Source organism: Oryzias latipes, chromosome 19 (genome assembly GCF_053564925.1).
Source record: "Oryzias latipes strain Hd-rR chromosome 19, Olatipes_Hd-rR_3.1".
NCBI lineage: Eukaryota > Metazoa > Chordata > Actinopteri > Beloniformes > Adrianichthyidae > Oryzias > Oryzias latipes.
Genome location: NC_136255.1, coordinates 2,274,451 through 2,295,447, shown reverse-complemented (window position 1 = coordinate 2,295,447; position 20,997 = coordinate 2,274,451). Strand labels below are relative to the sequence as shown.

The 20,997-nt window shown below is 44.5% G+C and overlaps 2 protein-coding genes across 2 annotated transcripts in view; one reads left to right on the top strand and one right to left on the bottom strand.

The window, feature by feature from the left end:
* Window positions 1-1,997: 1,997 nt before the first annotated feature.
* LOC144987874 (uncharacterized) overlaps window positions 1,998-20,997 on the bottom strand; it is a 230,354-nt gene continuing 211,354 nt past the window's right edge. The window contains exon 14 of the mRNA XM_078937573.1: window positions 1,998-3,827. Coding sequence (XP_078793699.1) covers window positions 3,816-3,827 — 12 coding nt within the window. The 3' untranslated portion in view covers window positions 1,998-3,815. The remainder of the gene's footprint in view (window positions 3,828-20,997) is intronic.
* Window positions 13,968-16,269, top strand: egr2b (early growth response 2b). The gene is made up of 2 exons (XM_004080784.5): window positions 13,968-14,357; window positions 14,456-16,269. Exons 1-2 carry the CDS (start codon window positions 14,183-14,185, stop codon window positions 15,628-15,630), a joined length of 1,350 nt encoding a protein of 449 aa, XP_004080832.1. The 5' UTR covers window positions 13,968-14,182; the 3' UTR covers window positions 15,631-16,269.

Here is a 20,997-nt window from a genome sequence, read left to right as displayed (position 1 = left end):
TTGTGTAATTTCCTGCAAGTTGCCTGAAGATGGGAAGAAAGGAAATCCTGTGTGCAGGCAAGACCATAAAATAGGTAGTTTATAAATCTAAAAACCTAATTCACTCATCTTTTCCCTCCAAAATAAGGAGGTCCTTGTACTTTCTAAGTCCTAAAGTTGGTTATTCATTGTGAATTTTCTTTAATTTAGAAAAATCCCTTAAATATCTTTACAAAAAAGGATTTAAAAAAGACCAAATGTTCAGCTGAAAAGATCCCTGTCTTTATTCAAACCCTTTAAAACTAAGTTTGAGTCAAACTTTAAAAGTATAAAACATTATGAGGATGCTGAGAGGTGAAAGGATTTCTAACTTTTCGTGTCTCTCATGGTGTCACTCGTGTGCTGAACAACCAGAAGAGGAAGAAAACACATTTTTGTGCGTTGTGTAGATGGAAAAGGCAAAACGATAAAACGCTGTCATCCTTTTTTTTCATCTCCATCAGCATTTCTCTAAAAGTCCTGCAGCTGCCATGAAAGAGGCTAAACCGAGTCTTGATGTTTTCATCCAACAAAAAAACATTTTTTTATTATTGCTTATGTTAATGAAGAATGTGTCTGAATTGACAAAAAATTGCTTTTTTTAATTAAACTTTTGTTTCATGTGGTCTTTCTTCACATAAACATGGTCGCTGGTTGACAATGAATGTCCCCGTGACGTTTCACAGAAAAAAAAACTCCATTCAGTGACCTTTCAGGTCAGAGTTGTACATTTAAATCTGTTTTGCCTCCCATGGAGTTCCTGGTCAGGTGGCTGGTACAGTACAAGGCATGTCTGTATGATATCTGCACAAGTTTGGTCTTTTATCTGTTACTCTCTTTTCTTCCTCTCTGGACCAGAATCAGAGGCTCTCCGCTCACTTTCATGTTTCCCTCAGATGAAAGATGTCCGTCTCAGAAGCAACAAAGCCTGCAGTCATGGAGGCGACCAGCGCCTTCAAAAAGAGAAGTCACGGAATTAAGAGCCTTGACTTTCACAATTCGGGGTAGCGATCTTCCACCTCTGGAAAAGGGGTTTTGATCTGGTAAAAAGGCTGTAAAAAGGCTGTGAGTTGTTTGGGCAGAACATGGAAGAAGCTGCTGTTCGTTGTAGAATCAGCTCCATGTGAGCTGCAGCTTAAAAGAGCAGAATGTGAGGGGAACAAACCCTCTGAAGAGAGAAAACCTTCACTGAAAGAATCCTGATCTGCATTTGGAGGATTCACTTTTCCAGTAAAAATGACTGAAACTGTCTAAGAACTTTGCCTTTAGCTTTATGGGACAGAATTATTTTTTTTCTGGGACAGAATTTGTGGGACAGACCCTCGTTCACTCTGCCACACATCCAGACTGCAGTGTTCCCCCCTTCCTGAGTTATCTGTGCTTTGGAACGATCACCGACACTACTCAGATGTGATGAAATGAGCTCATTGTTCTTGTTTGGTGAAGTCGGTGTCACACAGCCACTACGGACGTTTTGCGCATTTTCCATCCATGAAATTTTGGTTTTTTTTCAGGATCCATGAGTGATATACGTCATTCATTAGTGTTTCTTGCATTCGGTTTAAAACTGTTTAAAGGTTTTGGTTGGTTGAGAATTACACAGTAGTTTAAATGCAATTATAACGTAAATCTTATGGAGTTGTGTGTGACTTTGTGAGATGCCTGCTCAAATTTCCACAACCGTTCCACTTATGTCTAACAGACTTTTCACACATGAATCATCGGTGTATAACTTTTATATCACGTATACGGAGCACATATCACATTCAAATGACGTAATTGATGCGCGAATCCCTGATGAATTTTACATAAACAGCACAATAATCACACGGTTCATGTTCTATGTTAGTTTACGTTATTTGCGTGGTTTATTTGTACTTCCGCGGATTTAACGTGGTTCGTTCCTGATACGTCTGTGAAAATTCCACGTAAAGAACAAAACTTTTTTCACTTTTTCCACATTTCAGTCAGACAACTCATGCAGTAAAAATATATTTATTTTCACATTCTTTTAGTTTAGCACTTACATCTTTTAGTTTGGCATTAGGCTCCGTACAATTCCATGACACAAAATTCCCATAAAACCTTTGGGCAATAACTACCCCTAACGGAGCTCACAGGTGGAAGGAGGGTGGGGTGATGAACGCAGAGCGGCGGTAAAGGAAGAGAATGAACAACTTGCACACCTGGACTTAAATAGAACGCTGAACAGGTTAGTTGATTAAACTGAACCGCCCTAGTAACCGAAGTAAAACACTGCTAGAGTAATCTGCCTGAAAAACTCCCAAGGTCGCTCATTTATGACCAATTTTCATCAGTGCATTATGCACTAAATATTCGTAGTGGCTGTGTGATGCGGCCTTTAAGAGGATGTTTGAAGACTTCCTCACCTGTCTGCTTTACGCCTTCCACCGGGAAAGAGCTCTGGCACAGTGGAGGGAAATAAGTATTTGATCCCCTATAACCATTAAGAGTTCTGGTTCACTCAGACCAGTTAGACTCTCCTCATCAACCTGTCACCTGACTTGAAGACACCTCTGTGAACTGATCACCTGTTGAAAGAACAACTTCCTGTGACGTCATTTCCGGGTGAGCTATTCCCAGTGCTAGCTGTGTGACTGCTGTCCTCTTGTTTGGCATTAGCCTTACTACTATTGCTTACTTTAAGGGTTATCTGGGTTAATATTCACATCTAGTACCTTTTATTAGCGAATTCACCACTGTTAAACCGCTTGCTGTTCACTTTTCTCATTTTGCTAAATAAACCACTTCTCTTTACTTAAACACCGCTAGCCTTAGCTTAGAACCTAGTATGGCCACCACCACTCCTTCCGCCTCTCCTCCTCTCTCCTGTCCCATGTGCCATATGTTTAGTGATGATCCTGCCTCCTTTAGTGAAGATAGGGGTAGGTGTGTTAAGTGTAGTCTTGTGTTAGACTTGGAGGCCAGGCTGGAGCAGTTAGAAGCGCGGCTCCGCACAGTGGAAGCTAAGCCGGCTAGCCAGGTTGTTACTCGTAGCGCGGGCCGCGCTACCAGGGCTAACTTAGCTAGTACCCCAGCGCCCTCCCAACAGCCGGGAGACAGTCAGGGGTTTGTACCGGTTGGGAGGAAACATAGTGCTAAACGCAAAAACTTAGAGCACCCGAGACTCCACGTTAGTAATAGGTTCTCCCCCCTCAGCGACACACCCGCTGAACACTCAACTCTGGTTATAGGCTCTTCTGAAGTTAGAAACGTGGAGCTCCCAGCGGCTACTGTCAGGTGTTATCCGGGGGCCAGAGTTGGTGACATCGAGGGGAACCTTAGGATGTTAGCTCAGAGTAAGTCCAGGTTCCGTCGAGTCGTGATTCACGCAGGCGGTAATGATGCCCGACGGAGACAGTCAGAGGTGGTTAAGTTAAACGTAGCTTCGGTGTGTAAACTGGCTAAGACGATGTCCGACACTGTAATTTTCTCTGGTCCCCTGCCGAACTTAGTCAGTGATGAAATGTACAGCCGCTTTTCATCATTTAACCGCTGGCTTTCTAGATGGTGCCCAGAAAACGGCGTTGGTTTTGTGGATAACTGGAGCGCGTTTTGGGGGAAGCCCGGTCTCATGCGGAGAGACGGCGTCCATCCCACTCGGGACGGTGCCGCTCTTCTTTCTAGAAACATTTCTGCTAGCCTTACTCTGTTAACCTGACAATCCAGAGACGAGACCCGGGCGCAGAGCAGCAGTGTAAAACGCTCCTCTGAGCCTCCCTTAGGGTTAGTGCCGGTGCAAAACCCATGCAGGGAAAGTCAAGCAGGTCCAAGCGTTAGCTTATGTGCTGAAAGACAAATGAAAGGAGCGCGTCATAGAAACCTTAAAGTGACAGACAGCAGTTCTCACAAGCAGAATTATGATGTCATTAAATGCGGTTTATTAAACATTCGATCCATTTCCTCCAAGTCCCTCTTAGTCAATGAGTTAATTACTGATAACAATCTTAGTCTTTTAGCCTTAACAGAAACTTGGCTCCATCAGGATGACTATGTTAGATTGAATGAAGCAACCCCCCCCACTTATGCTAACTATCAGAAATCCAGGATTTCAGGGAAAGGAGGTGGTTTGGCAGTAATATCACAGTCTAGCTTACTTCTCAGCCCTAAAGTTACAAATGCTTATAATTCATTTGAAAGCATCATATTGTCTTTAAGTCACCCAAACAGGAAAACTCGAAAACCTGTTTTACTCATAATTATTTATCGCCCCCCCGGCCCATATTCAGAATTTTTAACTGAGTTTTCCGACTTCCTATCGACTATTGTCTTAGATTCTGATCAAATTATAATATTAGGGGATTTTAATATTCATGTTGATGACCCCAGTGACTGCCTAGGAAAGGCTTTTGCAGCTTTATTAGATGATGTTGGTTTCACCCAAAGTGTGAATGAACCCACTCACTGTCATAAGCACACCCTGGACCTTGTTCTAACCCATGGGATAGAGATCAGCCAGCTGAGTGTCCTTCCTCTTAACCCCATCATTTCTGATCACTTTCTGATTACCTTCCAGCTTACACTGGAACATCCTTCTGCCCCAGTGAATAAGAAACAGCTTAGAAGAATCTTAACTGACCGTTCTGTGTCTGAGTTTAAACACACAGTTCAGCCAGTACTTAGTGATATTCTGAGAAAATACTCTGAGACCAGCTCCCATAGTATCAGTCCTAGTATAAATGACCACTTTGTTAATGATGCCTTACAAGCCCTCAGGAGTACACTCGATGTTGTTGCCCCCTTGAAACCTAAGTTCGTCAGACAAAACCGAGTAGCACCGTGGTTTAACGCTGAAACTCGTTCTCTTAAACGAGAAACCCGTAAGTTGGAAAGGGAATGGCGCCGCTCCGGTTCAGAGCAGTCTCTGGATATCTGGAAACATAGCCTATTAAATTATAAAAAAGCTCTGCGTAGAGCTAGAAGCCAGTACTATTCAACCTTAATATCAGAGAATGGAAACAATCCAAGATTTCTTTTTAGCACTATAGCTAAATTAACTCGCAGTCAGAGCTCAGTAGAACCACATGTTCCTGTTTCTCTCAGCTCTGATGATTTTCTTACATTTTTCGATAGTAAAATCTCAAATATTAGACATAAGTTAAATCAAGTTATTCCTACTATCAGCCCAGAACAGGCTGAAGCGGTAGAAATGGAGGCATCCATAGAAACCTCTGTAACATTAGACTGCTTCACTGCTGTGGATCAAGCGGAAATAACATCAATTATTACGTCCTCCAAATCCTCAACGTGTCTGTTAGACCCAATTCCCACTAGACTTTTTAAAGAAACTTTTCCCCTAATTAATGATCCCATATTAACAATGATAAATGCCTCTCTGGAAACGGGTTACGTGCCACAGTCTTTTAAATATGCAGTTGTTAAACCTCTTCTGAAAAAGCCCAGTTTGGATCCTAGCATCTTGGCCAACTATAGACCGATATCAAACCTGCCCTTTATTTCTAAAATCCTAGAAAGAGTTGTAGTTAAGCAGCTTTACTGCCACCTACAGGACAACAGCCACTTTGAAGACTTTCAGTCGGGGTTTAGACCTCACCACAGTACGGAAACTGCACTAGTTAGAGTCTCTAATGACTTGTTATTGGCCTCAGAAAAGGGACTACTTTCTATTCTGGTCCTGTTGGACCTCAGTGCTGCCTTTGACACTATCGACCACAGTATTTTACTCCATAGATTAGAGCAGGACATGGGGATCAGAGGATCTGCTCTCCAGTGGTTTAAATCCTATCTGTCTGATAGGTATCAGTTCGTTAATGTAAATGGCCATTCCTCTCAGTGCACTCGAGTCAACTATGGAGTCCCACAGGGCTCAGTCTTGGGACCGATCCTGTTTACGCTTTATATGTTACCCCTAGGAAACATAATCAGGAAACACAGCATTAATTTTCATTGTTATGCCGACGATACGCAGTTGTATTTATCCATGAAGCCTGACCAGAATGACCAGATAGAGAAACTGAACGCCTGCATCAGTGACATCAAGACCTGGATGACAATTAATTACCTCCTCTTGAACCCAGAAAAAACTGAGGTCATTATACTTGGTCCTAAAAACCTCAGAGATGCTCTGTCTGCTCAGATAGTCTCCCTGGATGGTATAAGTATAGCCCCCAATTCCACAGTTAGAAACCTTGGGGTTTTACTTGACCAGGATTTATCATTTAAGGCTCATATATCTCAGGCGTGTAGAACTGCCTTTTTTCACCTGCGGAATATTGCTAAGATCAGAAATATACTTTCTAAGAGTGATGCTGAAAAACTCATCCATGCATTTGTTACGTCGAGGCTGGATTACTGTAACTCCTTGTTAGCAGCGTGTCCTAAGAGTTCCTTAAGAAGTCTCCAGCTTGTTCAGAACGCAGCTGCTAGATTGTTAGCAGGAACTAGCAGAAGAGATCACATCACTCCTGTGTTAGTTTCGCTCCATTGGCTCCCAGTTGATTCTAGAATTAAGTTCAAGATCCTCCTGTTAACCTATAAGGCCTTACATGGAATGGCCCCGTCCTATATTAAGGACCTCATAGTCCCTTACCAACCAATCAGAACACTTCGCTCGCAAAATGCAGGACTGCTTGTGGTTCCTAGAATTGGTAAAAGTACGGTTGGAGGTAGAGCGTTTAGCCACCAAGCCCCTGTCTTATGGAATAAACTCCCAGCTCATATAAGAGAGGCCGACTCAGTTTCTACATTCAAAGCTAGACTGAAAACATTCCTCTTTGGACAGGCTTATTGTCAGACTAGTTAGTATTCAGAGATTATTTAACTTAATGTTAGTTTGTTTAAATTAAACTTAATAATAACTATTTCTTTTAAAAGGCTGCTAGAAGTTGAAGCTGGGGTAACTATGGTGCACTGGGGTTCTGTCCTCTTTTCTTTTCTACTTCTACCCTTCCTCTCCTCTATTCTTGATCATCATTTATCATTTAGTTCTCCATGCCTCTGTTTGGTGCAGTGCGATTCATGTATTGTCCCTCTTTTCCTCTCCCCTCCTGGGGAGTGGGAGTGCTTCCAGACTCCAGTTGGCTCATCCGTGCTCCAGTTCCTGACCGTTTACCTCGCCTTTGCTCCCGCTCCTACACCTGGCTGTGGATCCTGCCTCTGGCTCATCTCTGGCTCGTCTCTGCTCTGTACCTGACCGAGTACCTCGTCTCTGCTCCTGCTCCTACACCTGGCTGTGATTCCTGTCTCCGGCTCGACTCGCGCCTTTGACTGTCCCGATAACCACGGCTGGATGAAGCTCGTCTGCTGGACTTTTATATATGTAGTTGTAGATTTAGATAAGTTAATTCTTCTCTAAGATTTCTGGTAAATCGCCTGTCCGTCCTGGGGGAGGATCCCTCCTTCATGTGGGCACCCCTGAGGTTTCTTCGTTTTTTCCGGAATCCGGTTTTTTTGGGAGTTTTTCCTTACCGCGAAGGGGGGTCTAAGGGCAGGGATGCCAGTATAGCTTAGTCAGTTTGTTAGTTCATTTTAGTATTTTTCTATTGAACTCTTTGTATTCGTGATCCTTTTGATTTCATGTTTTACTTCGAAGCCCATCGAGACGACTGTTGTTGTGATTTTGGGCTATACAAATAAAATTGAAATTAAAATTGAATTGAAATCTGCCCACAGAATCAGTCCATCAGCCAGACTCTAAACTGTCCAACACGGAGAGACCAAAGAGCTTTCAGGGGATTCAAGGGGGGAGGATTGTAGACCTGCACAAGACCGGGTTGGACTACAAAACCATCAGCATGAAGCTGAGGGTTAACGTGACAACTGATGGTGCCAAAATCCAAGAACATGACCATCAACCCACCTTAAGGTCTGGGGCTCCAAATCAGATCTGACCTACTGGGGTTTCCATGATCATGAGAACAGTGAGAGCCTAAAACAGGAAGCCAGGAGTTAGTTGATGCTCTCAAACAGTCACCAAGAAGACTTTACGCCACAACGGATCAACATCTTGCAGAGCTCGCAAAGTTCTTCTGCTTAAGACACGTGTCCAGAAGTTTGAACACATTCATGATTTAGAGAGAGATTGGTAGAAGGTGCTGTGGTCAGATCAGAACAGCATGGAGCTCTTTGCCATCAACTCAACCTGCTGTGTTTGGAGGAAGAGAAAGGCTGCCCAAGCACGGAGGTGGAAACATTATGGTTTGGGAGTGTTTTTCTGCACAGGGATAATTCACCATGTGGATGGCAGGATGGGCGGAGCCATAGACCGCTAAATCCTGAGTGAGAACCTTCTTCCCTCCACCAGGAGGCTTCGATGGGTGATGGATGGGTCTTTCAACAGGATAATGACCCAAAGCAAACAACCGAGGAACGGATGAAGAAGAAGCTTAGGTCTAGTCCAGTCTCTGGATCTCAGTCCTATAGAAAACCTCTGCAGAGAGCTGACGCTCAGAGTTGCTAAGCAACAGACACCAAATCTGAACAATTTAGAGTCATTGGTAAAGAAGAGTGGACCAAAATTCCCGCAGAACACCAGATCATCAACTACAAGAAACCTCTGACCTCTGTGCTGCTGATTATAAGGGTTTTCCAGCAAGAGGGTTCAAATACTTATTTCCCCTCAATGAAATGCAAATAAATGTATGTAAATTCATTAAAGACAATCTATCTGTCTATCTCTCACTGTTCAAATGAGAGGATCAAATGCTCCTTTCCTCCACTGTGTGAGGAACCGCTATCGTTATGTCAGCAGAAGGAAACAATATTCAAATAATATTCAGCAGACGGAAGCTCTAATTTAAGAATAGCTGTAATAATGATGCAAGATAAGTTATTGAACTTTGAAAAGGATCTTCTAGGAAAAAAATGTCCTTAACTGGTAATGTAAATAAAGACTGTCTGCTGTGCTTTTCAGATCATTTCAAAGGAAAAGGGGAAATTTCTGTCACCCCTGTGTTTGTAGAGACGTCCTGCCTCCTGGCATCAACCTTACCCCCACCCCCCCATCTCAATAGGAGAACCAAGGAACCAAGCTTTTCTGAAACTCCAGTGTGAAGGAACCCTCTCTACACAATGCTGTTTGGCATTTCATGACTTCACTGAAAGTCCTGGAGCCTCTGAGAGCTGCTGACAGCGTGCATGTGTGGGCAGGAGCTGCTGCTTGTTAATCTGTCATTTGAAGACGTGTTAGACGAAAATCCAAATCATATTAGCATTCTCATTTTGACAGCCACAGGCTCATTGTTTCTCTTTGCACATACTTCACGCACGCACACACACACACACACACACAAGTACAGTGCTTACGCACACACAGTTGTTGGACTCCCACATGAACACAAGTATGTGGGCCAACAAAAGCAAACTGTATCCAGTGTGGGCTCTGCCTCGATGACGGTGAGGATCAAACCAACCGTTTATTGGCTACAATAGAAGTGGCATAAATGGTAGTTAGCTTGTGTTCCTAGACAGGTATCCATGATGGCATCATCAACATAACCTGTCTTTTACCTGAGCTGATAAGTCAACTTCATCTGGCCACTGGAAGTCTGGCATCCGGACAGAAATACTTCATTTCAGAGATCAATGAAAGCGACCACATACTCACTTAAACACACTGAAAGTTTTTAAAATAGAAATCAGGTTTTGTCTTTCTGCTGCTTCACAGATTTGTGCATTTCAGCCTGTGCTTAAAACATGTTGTGTTATTGTAGTCAGAAGAGCAACAGGGCATTCTCCTCTTCATGTCACCGCAGCCACTTCAGGGACAGTACAGGGAAATTCCCCGCTTTGTTGTGAAGACGATAAGAAGGTTGGAAATATCCTCCGCGAACCAGCTGATGCACTAAAACCTGAGTTCAGTCTATGTCACTCAGGACGTTTTAAGGTGGAAATGAAGCGAGACTGTCTTGTGTCGTTCGGCTTTTGGAGTTCAGAATCAGTCTTGCAGCCAAAACCTTTTTCTGTCTGTGTGATTTGTTATGAGGAACGTTCAGCCCCATCATGTCAAGTTCTGTAAGCCTCAATCATTTAGTCAGATTCATGAAATTGTCATGAACAGTGGTTGCTGAGGACTAAAACGGGGCGGACTCTCGTAAACACCTCTTGATCAGAAACCCCTACAGCCACAAAGGGAGGGTGCTTTTTCTTCTGCAGGCCCATAGAAGAAACCAACAAGACACTTTCCTGAGCAGCCAACCTGCCTTTGCCGTGCATCTTTCCAGAAGACCACCTTAAACAAAGTCCTGGTTCCCCAGCATGGGAGAGCCGTGTTACCACAGGAACATGTATCTTATTCCGATCAAAGAGCCATTCCATCATCGTGTAAGCCAAGTGTGTATCTGCTGCCAGAAAAGCTTCATAAATCTTCATTAGTTGCGCTGGCATTTGGTTGTAATTTCAAAGGCGTAAAAAATTTACCCAAACAAATGTGAGCGTAATGACTGCACATGGGAGCAGGTCAGAGTCCAGAACAATTCATCTTCCAGGAAGTCTGACGTTCATTACTGTCTACGTCTGAATCGCTCTCATTGATGGAAGTGACAGACAAAAGTTATCCCTGAAAGCAAATACACTTGTTTTTAGCTGCGTTTCTGAAATTGACTCTGAAATTGAGCGAATTGGATTTGCGATACTGAATTTGCGTAACAGAAACACACAACTTTAGAAAAAACTTGCATTTATGGAAAAAAACTGTTTTCGCTTGGAGGAGGGTTTTTTTTGAAGCCTATCAAAATTGACATATTTACTGAAACTGCAATGGAAACACTTTTTTCAAATTAAATGAATCACGTGACCAACAACCGGATGGCGATGTGCTTCTTGGTAGGAACTGGCGGTTTTGGGCGCTGCACAGCCGGCGCCACCAGAGGTCCCACAGCGTCACACAGCTCATCAAAAGCTGAGCGTGTCGTGTGGAATTGTTGGATCCACTGCACCTCTGGAGCTCCAAAATGGCTTCATCCGTAGCCCCTCCCACATGTAAGAATAAAGTCTAATTTCACTCTCCTTCTTTCCGCGATTCTTGATCATTTATCTACCATTTAGTTCTCCATGCGTGTGTTTGGTGCAGACCGATTCATGTACTGTTCCTCCGTGATTCCAGATTCCCTGCTCCTGTCCTGGGCTGTGGACACTACCTCCGGCTCGTCTCGCACCCCCAGCCGTCCCCCACTTATCTGGATGAAGCTCATCCCTGGACTATTTAAGCATGTAGTTGTAGAGTTAGATAAGAGTTCTGGTTTATGGCCTGTCCGTCCTGGGGGAGGATCCCTCCTTCATGTGGACACCCCTGAGGTTTCTGCTTTTTTTCCCGGAATTGTTTTTTTTAGGAGTGTTTCCTTACTGAGAAGGAGGGTCTTAGGGCAGGAATGCCCAGTTTAGTTTAGTGTGTTTAGTTTAGAATTTACCTATTCAACTCTATGTCTTCATGTTCTTCATGATTTCATGTTTACTGTACAGCCTGTTGAGACGACTGTTGTTGGGATATTGGGCTATAGACATATAATTGAATTGAAAAATAAAATTGAATTATAGAATTTTGATTAAGTTTTGCGCATATGAGTGATTAAACCGTCATTGGTACAGTAAAACAGATCATTTATTAACCTTCCAGCTGCTTTGATGTCAGGACAAAGACATCAGTGCACGAAGCCCCATCACACACTGTCTAAAATAAAAGTGAGGACTCTGTGCAGAGTGTCACTCAGAGGGATTTAGTGAAACCAAACAACAACAGCTGTTTGTCCATAAAACAAAGACTCGGGCATGAGTAGGAAGAGCCCGATCATTTCTCACTGATAGATCGATCTGGCATCTAACACACTCAAACCTGTTTATCAGGAGAGGCCGTGCCCGAAAAGAAGATGGCCTAAATTCAGCAGCTGTGAAAGAAGACGCTGAATCCACTTGTTTTTGTTAGTGACATGACCATTTGACTTTTCAGAAGTTTGGTTACTTCGGGTCACCAAGAAGCTTATATTTAGCTCACAGGAAGATGTGGGGATGCTGTGGTTTGCTGAACAAAACACACAAACACACAAGAAGACAAAACGGAAAGTTGATTCCACCCAAGGTGCCCAATATTTTCTGCTGTCTGTCTATCAGCTTTCTCCACCCACAGAGGGACTTTACACTTCAAGGGGGCCGAACATCTCACTGTGCACTAGAAACTCCCAGAGGATCTGCAGACTTCTTGAGGCTTTTGACATCAGTAAGGTGCAGACAGCCGTCATCAACAGGCTGGAAGGAAATAAAACTGCAGAACAAAAAGATCATTTCATTTTAAATATCAAATCCAGCTGATCTTTATCAGCCTAATTCAGAACTTACTGTTGCAAATCAGCAGCATCAGCTGCTAAATGAGGGAATCAATCAAAAAAGTAAATCTCAAACAAAATTAGAAGCTATTGCTGACATTTTTGATAGTTATCCTCCAATCCCGACTTCTTTTATTTGATTCCGTTTGGAAAAAAACCATCAGAAGCTCCTGCCGCATCACTGATGTCATTACCATCCTTCCTAACATTGACTTCCTGAAATTCATGTGTTGCGGGTTTCAATCCCAAACGTTGCTTCAGAATTCCTTCACACCGGTTCCTCCCAGTTAAAGACAAGAGAATGGACTCTATAAACGCATCTCTGACCGACGGAGATCCAAAAAGTCTTAATGTGAACAAACAGGAACATTTCTAACAGACCCTGCTTTGTCAATTTCTGTGAACTTTCTAAACATTTCTGTGGGTAAAAAGGAAAATGGCAGAAACTGTTCTAATCTTGACTTTTGGATGTCAGACGCTGACCCCTGCCCTCCAGTTTATGCTTGTGAATTGTTTGCATTGCACCGAGTTATTTTGTTGTAGCAGCAGCTGATGTGACAAGCAGCAGAAAAACGCCAGAACTTCACAGCCTTTACATCTTTTTTTAATTGGATTTTTTACAAAATGTCAGATCAACGTTGAAATATTTTAGTCATTTTGAAACTAGATATTGTTTTCTGAAACTGTGATGGCCACACAGGAGAAGGATCACACAGGATGAGTAGCCTTAGCATTCTAAACAAGTGTGACGTCATCTCCAGAACCGGTACCTGTGTTTGACGGAGGTCCGTCTGTGGGTGCCGCCCGACAGTCACATTAAATAATGGCGATGCTTGCTGTGGTGGAAGAGCAAAAAACAAACGTTAGATGTGACAATCGGGTGATTGTTCTTCAACCCAGACAGACAATGCGCCATGTTTGTGTGGGCCAGCTTTATTTTAAAGCTCGTTGTTTTAACACCTAGGCTCTGAAAATGCTGGTTTCCTTTTCCTAAGCTCTAAATGACTACAGTTGAGCGCTCGCTGAACTAAAAGCAGTCTTTCCAAGAGCGTAGTCAAATCCGCGCGTCAGAAGTTTCCACGGCCGCGCGGCTGCGTGCGGCGCGCAGAGGAGCAGGTTCCACTCCCCTGTCCGGATCATTTGACTGTGGTTAGGCTTTTTTCTCTCTGAGCTCTCGGCAAAACTCGTCACTTTCCGATGATCAAATTCCGGAACTCAAACCAAATATGGAGCATCGGAGGACTTTCACTTGTGCCGGATTCAGCCTTTTATGGGTTAAGACGCTCGACCGGAATTCCTCTTCTGATGTTTCAGCGCAGCTGAGACGCGATGAGCGACAAAAACCGAGAAGAAAAAGGAAGGAAAGCATCTTTTGAAGTGACCGGAGTGTCTTTTCGCGCGTATTTGGGACGTTTTGTGGTAAACTGCTGCAGAGCTGGTGTGAGCGGAACAGGTCGGCCGTAACAGCGGCGCAGCAGCGGGTTTACCGCGGACAAGAGATTCCCTTGTCACGGAGCCTCCTGGCCAATCAGCGTCAGCAGCGCCTCCTGTCTTTCTTTGTTCTCATAGGCCCACCCACTCCATATTTGGATAGTGACGTCACGGCAGCGTTCAAAAGGTTTCCCATATATACATACCAGAGTCAGGGCCCCCGCTCCCGTTACTTTAAGTGAGTAAACTTTACGCGCAGAGCGCATGAAGTGCCGCAGACGCACGGCGCGCATCCTTTCAGAGCCGCAGTGAGCCGCAGGGACATGCAGCTCTAACCTGACCTGGACGCACATCCTCAGTGTCCGCGCGCTTTCAAGAACAGACGCCAAAGATCCAAGACAGAGTGGAGCGCGCGCACGCGTTTGGCTCCGTGCACGATGACAGCAAAAACTCTGGAGAAAGTGAATCCGGTGAATCTCGGGGGGTTCGTGCATCCGACAGGAGAAAGCGTGTACTCGGTGGATGACATCGCCACCGGCCTGCCGACCTCTGTGGCCATCTTCCCCAACGCAGACCTGGGGGGCCACTACGACCAACTCAATGTTGCAGCAGGTAAGAAGCCCCCAGCAGACTCCTGTAGACAGACAGATGCGCTTCTTCCCGCCTGGCGCGAGCAGGTTCTTCATGGTTCGTGTTGTTTTTGTCCGCAGACAGCCTGATGGACATGTGCACGGAGAAACGCTCCATGGACCTCTCCTCATACTCCACCGGCTTCTCGCAGCCCCCCTCCCACCGGAACCAGACCTTCACCTACATGGGAAAGTTCTCCATCGACTCCCCTTATCCAGCTAACTGGAGTCCCGACGGGGTGATAAACATCGTTTCGGGCATCTTCAACATGACCCAGCCGCCACCTCCCCCCCCTCCTCCCCCCTCATCTTCCACATCCTCCTCTCCGGCTTCATCAGGATCTCCGCATCACTTCTCCAGCGGAAATTTGAGTTGCACCATGGCGGCTCAGAGTCAGGCAGAAATAGATCACCCCCACCATCCGTACTCCCCTCCGCCTCCTTACCCTTCCTCCAGCTGCCCGGAGGTGTACCACCAGGACCCCTCGGCGTTTTTGTCCACCTCCACCTGCCCCATCAGCTCCTACCCATCGACCCCCTACCCGTCACCCAAGCAGCCCAGCAGCTTAGACGCCCAGGGGCTGTTCCCCATCATCCCCGATTACACGGGCTTCTTCCAGCCGACGTGTCAGCGGGACATGCACACAGCGGGCATCCAGGACCGGAAACCTTTCGTCCCGTGTCCTCTCGATACTTTTCGAGTCCCCCCTCCTCTGACTCCGCTCAACACTATTAGGAACTTTACGCTTGGAGGTCCGGGAGCGGGCGGCTCAGACGCAGGGCAGCAGAGGCTTCCTTCTGCCTACAGTCCACAGAACCTGCCCTTAAGGCCCATTCTGCGACCCAGGAAATATCCGAACCGACCCAGCAAGACCCCCATCCACGAGCGTCCGTACCCCTGTCCGGCGGAAGGCTGCGACCGGCGCTTCTCCCGCTCCGACGAACTGACTAGACACATCCGCATCCACACGGGGCACAAGCCCTTCCAGTGCCGGATCTGCATGCGCAACTTCAGCCGGAGCGACCACCTCACCACGCACATCCGCACGCACACGGGGGAGAAGCCGTTCGCCTGCGACTTCTGCGGCCGCAAGTTCGCTCGGAGCGACGAGAGAAAGAGACACACTAAAATCCACCTGAGGCAGAAGGAGAGGAAGTCCTCCGCCGTGTCCTCCTCCTCATCCTCCTCCAGCAGCAGCTCCGCGCTGGAGCGTTCTTCGGGCGTCATCAGCGCCACCAACGGGCTCTGTTCCTAGGTTTCCACAGAAACCTGGCAGCACACTAACCCTGAAAGGGACGGGACCAGTGAGATAATCGCCCAGACTGTTCAGTGCTGGTTTACAGACTGGATGGAAATGAACAACCTTGGTGCGTTTTGCGCTTTTACGCATGGAGATGCCGCAAAACTCCCACAAAGACTGAAGAAGAATGCACTTTGCCTGCACAGTCTACTGAACATCAGAGTCATTTATACACATAGCCATTTATTCATGAAAACCTAAATGGACTTTTGCGTTATAAAAGGGGATTTAAAAAAAGTCTCCAACAGTCACACTGAATGCTATCATGCGCCTGTACATATAAAATACTGCAATAACTTTTGAGGAAACATGTTTAAGTTATTAGACTGACGGTGGGTTTATTTGAACGTGTTTGTGCTCGGCTGCGTGCGCGCTCCAGTGCCTTGCTGTATGTTTGTGTTTGTTCACTCTGACGCTCCTAATGCAATGTAAATACCCAACAGTTGGAGAGCTTTCTATTTTTCTACAGCCTCGGTTCGTCCTTTAATTGACTGTGATTTTACTGAACAAGGGTGTACAGATGTGGAACTTTTACCGACTTGACATGCGTGCTGTGATGTGTCCTTTAAGATTTATTAAACATGGTGACAACCCTCGCGGCCTCGTCTCTTGATTTGTGAAGCCAGTTGGAGCCTCGAACAGGAACAAAATCAGTGACCTCACTGCACTTATTTAGGTTTGGAAACACTGGTGGGTAAAATCCCTTATTGCGTCACCCGTGGCACCTGTGACTCACACCGTTTGCCCACTCACTATTTGTATGGGTGATCCAGAAGCGCATGCAAATCTGCGTTTGCGCGCAGCGCTGAACGCGCTCAGGGAGGGTTCCATATGTCAGCGTTAGGCCCGAACATCTCCTTTATTTCCTCTCTTTTTGACAGATACGTGACACAGATTACACGCATTTTTCAATAAAAGCTCTTCTGAACAGTCATCATTTATTGTTTTGCGCTTCATAATTATGTTCACGTATTTTTCGGCACATACGTCATTTTGCAGAGGAATGTTTTCGCCACTTTTCCCCCTCCATGTATGTAAGGCGTTCATGTGAAGAAACAAACTCAGTTGCTGCTCTTCCTCCGCCGTAAACCAGCTGTTCTTGATGCGCCTTCAAGCAGACATCACGCGACGCGCGGCCTTTCTTTTCCAACGAAAGTCACAACTCTGTTTCGCTTCAATAAACTTTTATCCTTAAATAAACTTGAGATTTTTTTGACATAATGTCCTCGAGTCTAAAAACAGTTTTGCCCAATTTGCTGCGCACCGCCACAGTCCAGATGTGGAATGAAGACGTGTTTTTCTTTTAGAGATTTCACTTAATTTTTTTTTATCAACGAAAGTTTTTATTTTAATTAATCTTTTTATATGTAATAGTTTTGTTATATATGCAGCGCTTTATTCTTTTCCCGCTAGTTTTTGTTTCCTTTTGCGGCGCAAACAGCAACTCACCTGAAGGATGAAGCAGGAGGGGATTGCGTGCTTATTTTAATGTCTTGACAATTACAAAAATAAATAAATAAAACAATGATAATAATAATAAGACAGGAAATGAGTGAAAATTTACCCCCCAAAAAGTGATCAAGAATAAAAAGCTGAAGAAAAAATGTCGGTATCTCATTCAAATTTTGCACAGGGTGGGAGATTTCTCTAAAAATGAATAATCTGGAAGTTCTGGTTGCTCCAAAAGAGTTCTGATAACCATGTAATGGGTTTGATCAACAACAACCACAGGATGCAGTCAAGATCAGTTTCTTTGAAAAGTTCTCAGAACGTTTCATTTTAAATATAAATACATTCACATTTCAACCAGAAAGATTTCCAGCATTTTCTTTTTACAGGTAAAGGTGGGATCCAACCCTGGGTTTTACATCCACGCGGCGGTCAGGCCTGCTGCGGCTGATCACAGGCAGAATTACACCTCATAGAGTGACTCTGACGCCTTAAAGTGGCATTTTTCTTCATCACAGGCGTTTAAATGCTGACAGACATAAATGTAACAGAACTGATGCTGTAAACTCCAGATCAACCAACCTTCTGATTTATTCTTTTAAAGGAAACAGAACTAAATTCCTCTGGAGAACATTTTTATGCTAGTGGTTATAAAAAAAAAGAATAGACTTTATTAATCTCTACTATTTCAAAAATGTTTACATTTCTGTGTTTCAAGTTTTAAATTTTTGGGGAGGATTCAGCAAACCTCCTGCTGCCTTTTTTATTTTCAATGAGTTGAGAGAAGCGCCGCAGCTCTGTAGTCGCATGTTTAACTCATGTTAAACCACCTAAAACCATGTAAAAAAATGTAAACCAAAGGCAAAAAAAGAGTAAATAATCCCATATAACCCCAATTTAAACTGTTTTTAATGCAGGAAGTGTCGCCAAAAGAATTTCTGAAGTTACTGAAAGACAAATGAAACAGTCCAGAGTGATCCCAATGTTTGAGTTTGGCCCTGATGCTAACATGGTTTTCTGTGCTCTGCTGTTGTCCTGCCTCTCCTTTCTGGATTCTTCATTGGGGGGCAGAGGAAGAGGCGAGCTGCTGGGACTGAACTTCACAAAGAGCATCTGTGTCCTCATCTCCCACGTTGTCCCTCCTCGCTGTGCTTCGTGGAGATTTCAAGGCTAGTTTGAGACGTTCTGACCCGTTCCACCTCAGCGGACGTTCAGGAGGATATTCCTGCTGATATTTCTGTCCACCACAGTTTAAATACAAAAGATAGACTTCAGAACTGGAATGTCATCACAGAATTTGATGCAAGGAAAAGGGGGGAAGAAGCATCCAGAAAAAGAGGCCAACTTTATGAAAGCAAATTCTTCATGATTTCCATGTGTTTTATTTTTAGACATCTGAAGGAAAACAAAGAGACCTGATCTTTGGTGGAATTTAAAACAGTGGAATTGCTCTGAAGGTTCCTGATCTCCCATCAGCCACTGAGCACTGAGGGGCTGAAAAAAAAAACTAATTTTGATCAGTCACATTTATTAATTGATGCTATTTTCATGTACACAACCATAAAAACCAGAAAAGCTTAATTTTTTCTTCCTCCAACCTGATTTCATCCATTTAAATGGTGTCACCTATGTGAGAAATTGAACATTTCAGTGTAAGCTTGTAGAATGTGTGAACTGTGCCAAGAAAAAAGAAGGCTGATCGTCCCTGCTGCTGACCAACACCTCAGCTGTTCTGATGGACGGACGGATGAAACCAGAAGAATCCCACCAAACGAGCAGTTGGTTCATGGACCGTGGAGGAGCAGCCGCCTCTCGGTGCTCAGCAGAGGACTTTGGACTCCTGATGGAGCAAGGTTGCCATGATCCCGCAGATTCACCAATGCATGCAGCTTTCTCAGTGCAGCCACACACCTTCACCCCCCCTCTGCTCTGCCAACCAAACTGCCTGTTTCTTTTTTCATTTTGAAATAGTTTATTTCAAGCAATCCAAGCAAGAATAATGCACAAAAAAACACAATCAGCAGTTACACATTCATACAGAGACGTATCAACTTATGATGACAGACATTAAATTAAAAATTGCTTGAAAGGGAGTAGAAAAAAGCAAACTTTTATAATCCTACCTCTGTTCTATTTCATTACATGATTTATCATCATCCAGTTCCTAACCGTTATCAGATATCTATGCCTTACCAACACAGTTTCAGGTCATTAAGAATATTTAAGTATCAATAAATCACATGACGAACATGAAGTACTTAATATTTTGGATATCAACATAGTACATGCAGATCAGTTATCTAAAATATGTGCAGATTATTATTCATTAGAAAAATCCTGACTTTTTGGGGCAAGTGAAGTGACATCATCAGAGATCAATCACCTGATTTCTTGCCATGAACGCCAGAATCTTCAGGATTGTGAGTCTGTTGCAGGACCACACACAGACTCACACTCACACGCACACCTATAGGAGCACTTCAGAGACACACACTGCCCCATGAAGCAGGTTTTTGGCGTGTGGGAGGAAGCTGGAGGCACGAGGAGAACGTGCAAACTCAAACAGAAATGGGATTGGAACCAGGATGCGAGGGCGCTAACCACTGCACCACCTAATCACCTGATGAGGTCACATCCGGTCACATTTCTTCCTTAGTTTTTTTGAAACCCCAAAGCTGTCCATCTTTCCTTGACTGAAATGATCTGGACTCTTAAAACATATACTATGACTGTAGCTTGGATATTATTTTCATTTTACAAGTTTTGCCAAATGCATTTTTGTTCATTACATAAAAGTTCTTTATACATTTGTTAAAAACTATGAACTAGAACAGAAATGAAAGATGGGAGCATGTTTTTAATGTGCTGGATTCTGTTTCCTGGCTCTTTTCCAGTCTTCTCGCCGTTGTTTGCTGCTCTTTTGGTCTCATGCGATCCGGCGTTTGCTTCAGTCTGTCCGATCTTCTCAAACATCAACATTTCTAATTAGCTGAGCAGAGAGATGATGGATGTGGGCTTCAGGAGCAGCCATGTCTCTTTCTAATCACCCAGCAAGCCTCCTGGCATCCCCTTCCCTCATTCAGCGCTGTTTGTCTTCTCCTCTGGACTTCGCCGTCGTTTTCCAGAGCCATTCATCTTCTCTCAACACGCCCCCCCATCCCCATTCATTTCTTTTCCTTCATAAGCCTCATTTTTTATCCCTTACCTCGTCTCAGCTTGCACTCATCCCTCTTCATTCGCTCTTCTGTCCTTTAGATCCCTTCCTCTCCCAGAGCCAGAACATCGGTGGGAGTTTGGATCTTCTGAAGTTACCGACCTGCTGAACCTGAAAGCACATTTTCGAGACTCGTTTTAATTCTTACAAAAAAATAAATGAATTTTTCTCATAAAATGTGTTGCAGGTGACTCAGCTGGACTCTGTGGATGGGGTGGGGTGGGGGGGTGTTAACCCCCTCCAGGACTCCATCACAAGCTTCAGCAGTGGTGTAGTGGTCAGCACTATCACCTCAAGCAGGCTCTAGCTTGAGCCCTAGCTGGGTCCCCCCCTTGAGTGGGCCCCCCACACTTTCCCCATGCACAAGTGTCCTGCCCCCCCCCCCCAGCCCCAAAGCAGCTGGGAGGGGCCCAGGCACCCACCTGCAGAGGAACAAAGAAAAGGAATGGATCAAAGCTAAAAGACTTTCCGATCACATGACCCCGTTTTTCAACATTTTTTTACACTGCTGTAATTTTATTTCATTTATAATTTGTCTGGTTACCGTGGTTACCGTGATGCAGCTCCTGCTCAGCTTTTCTAAACAGTTTACAGTTTGTGAGTGTTAGTGAGGATTCTGATCCATTTTAGGAGAGAGTTTTCTTTTGACGTGTTTCTGT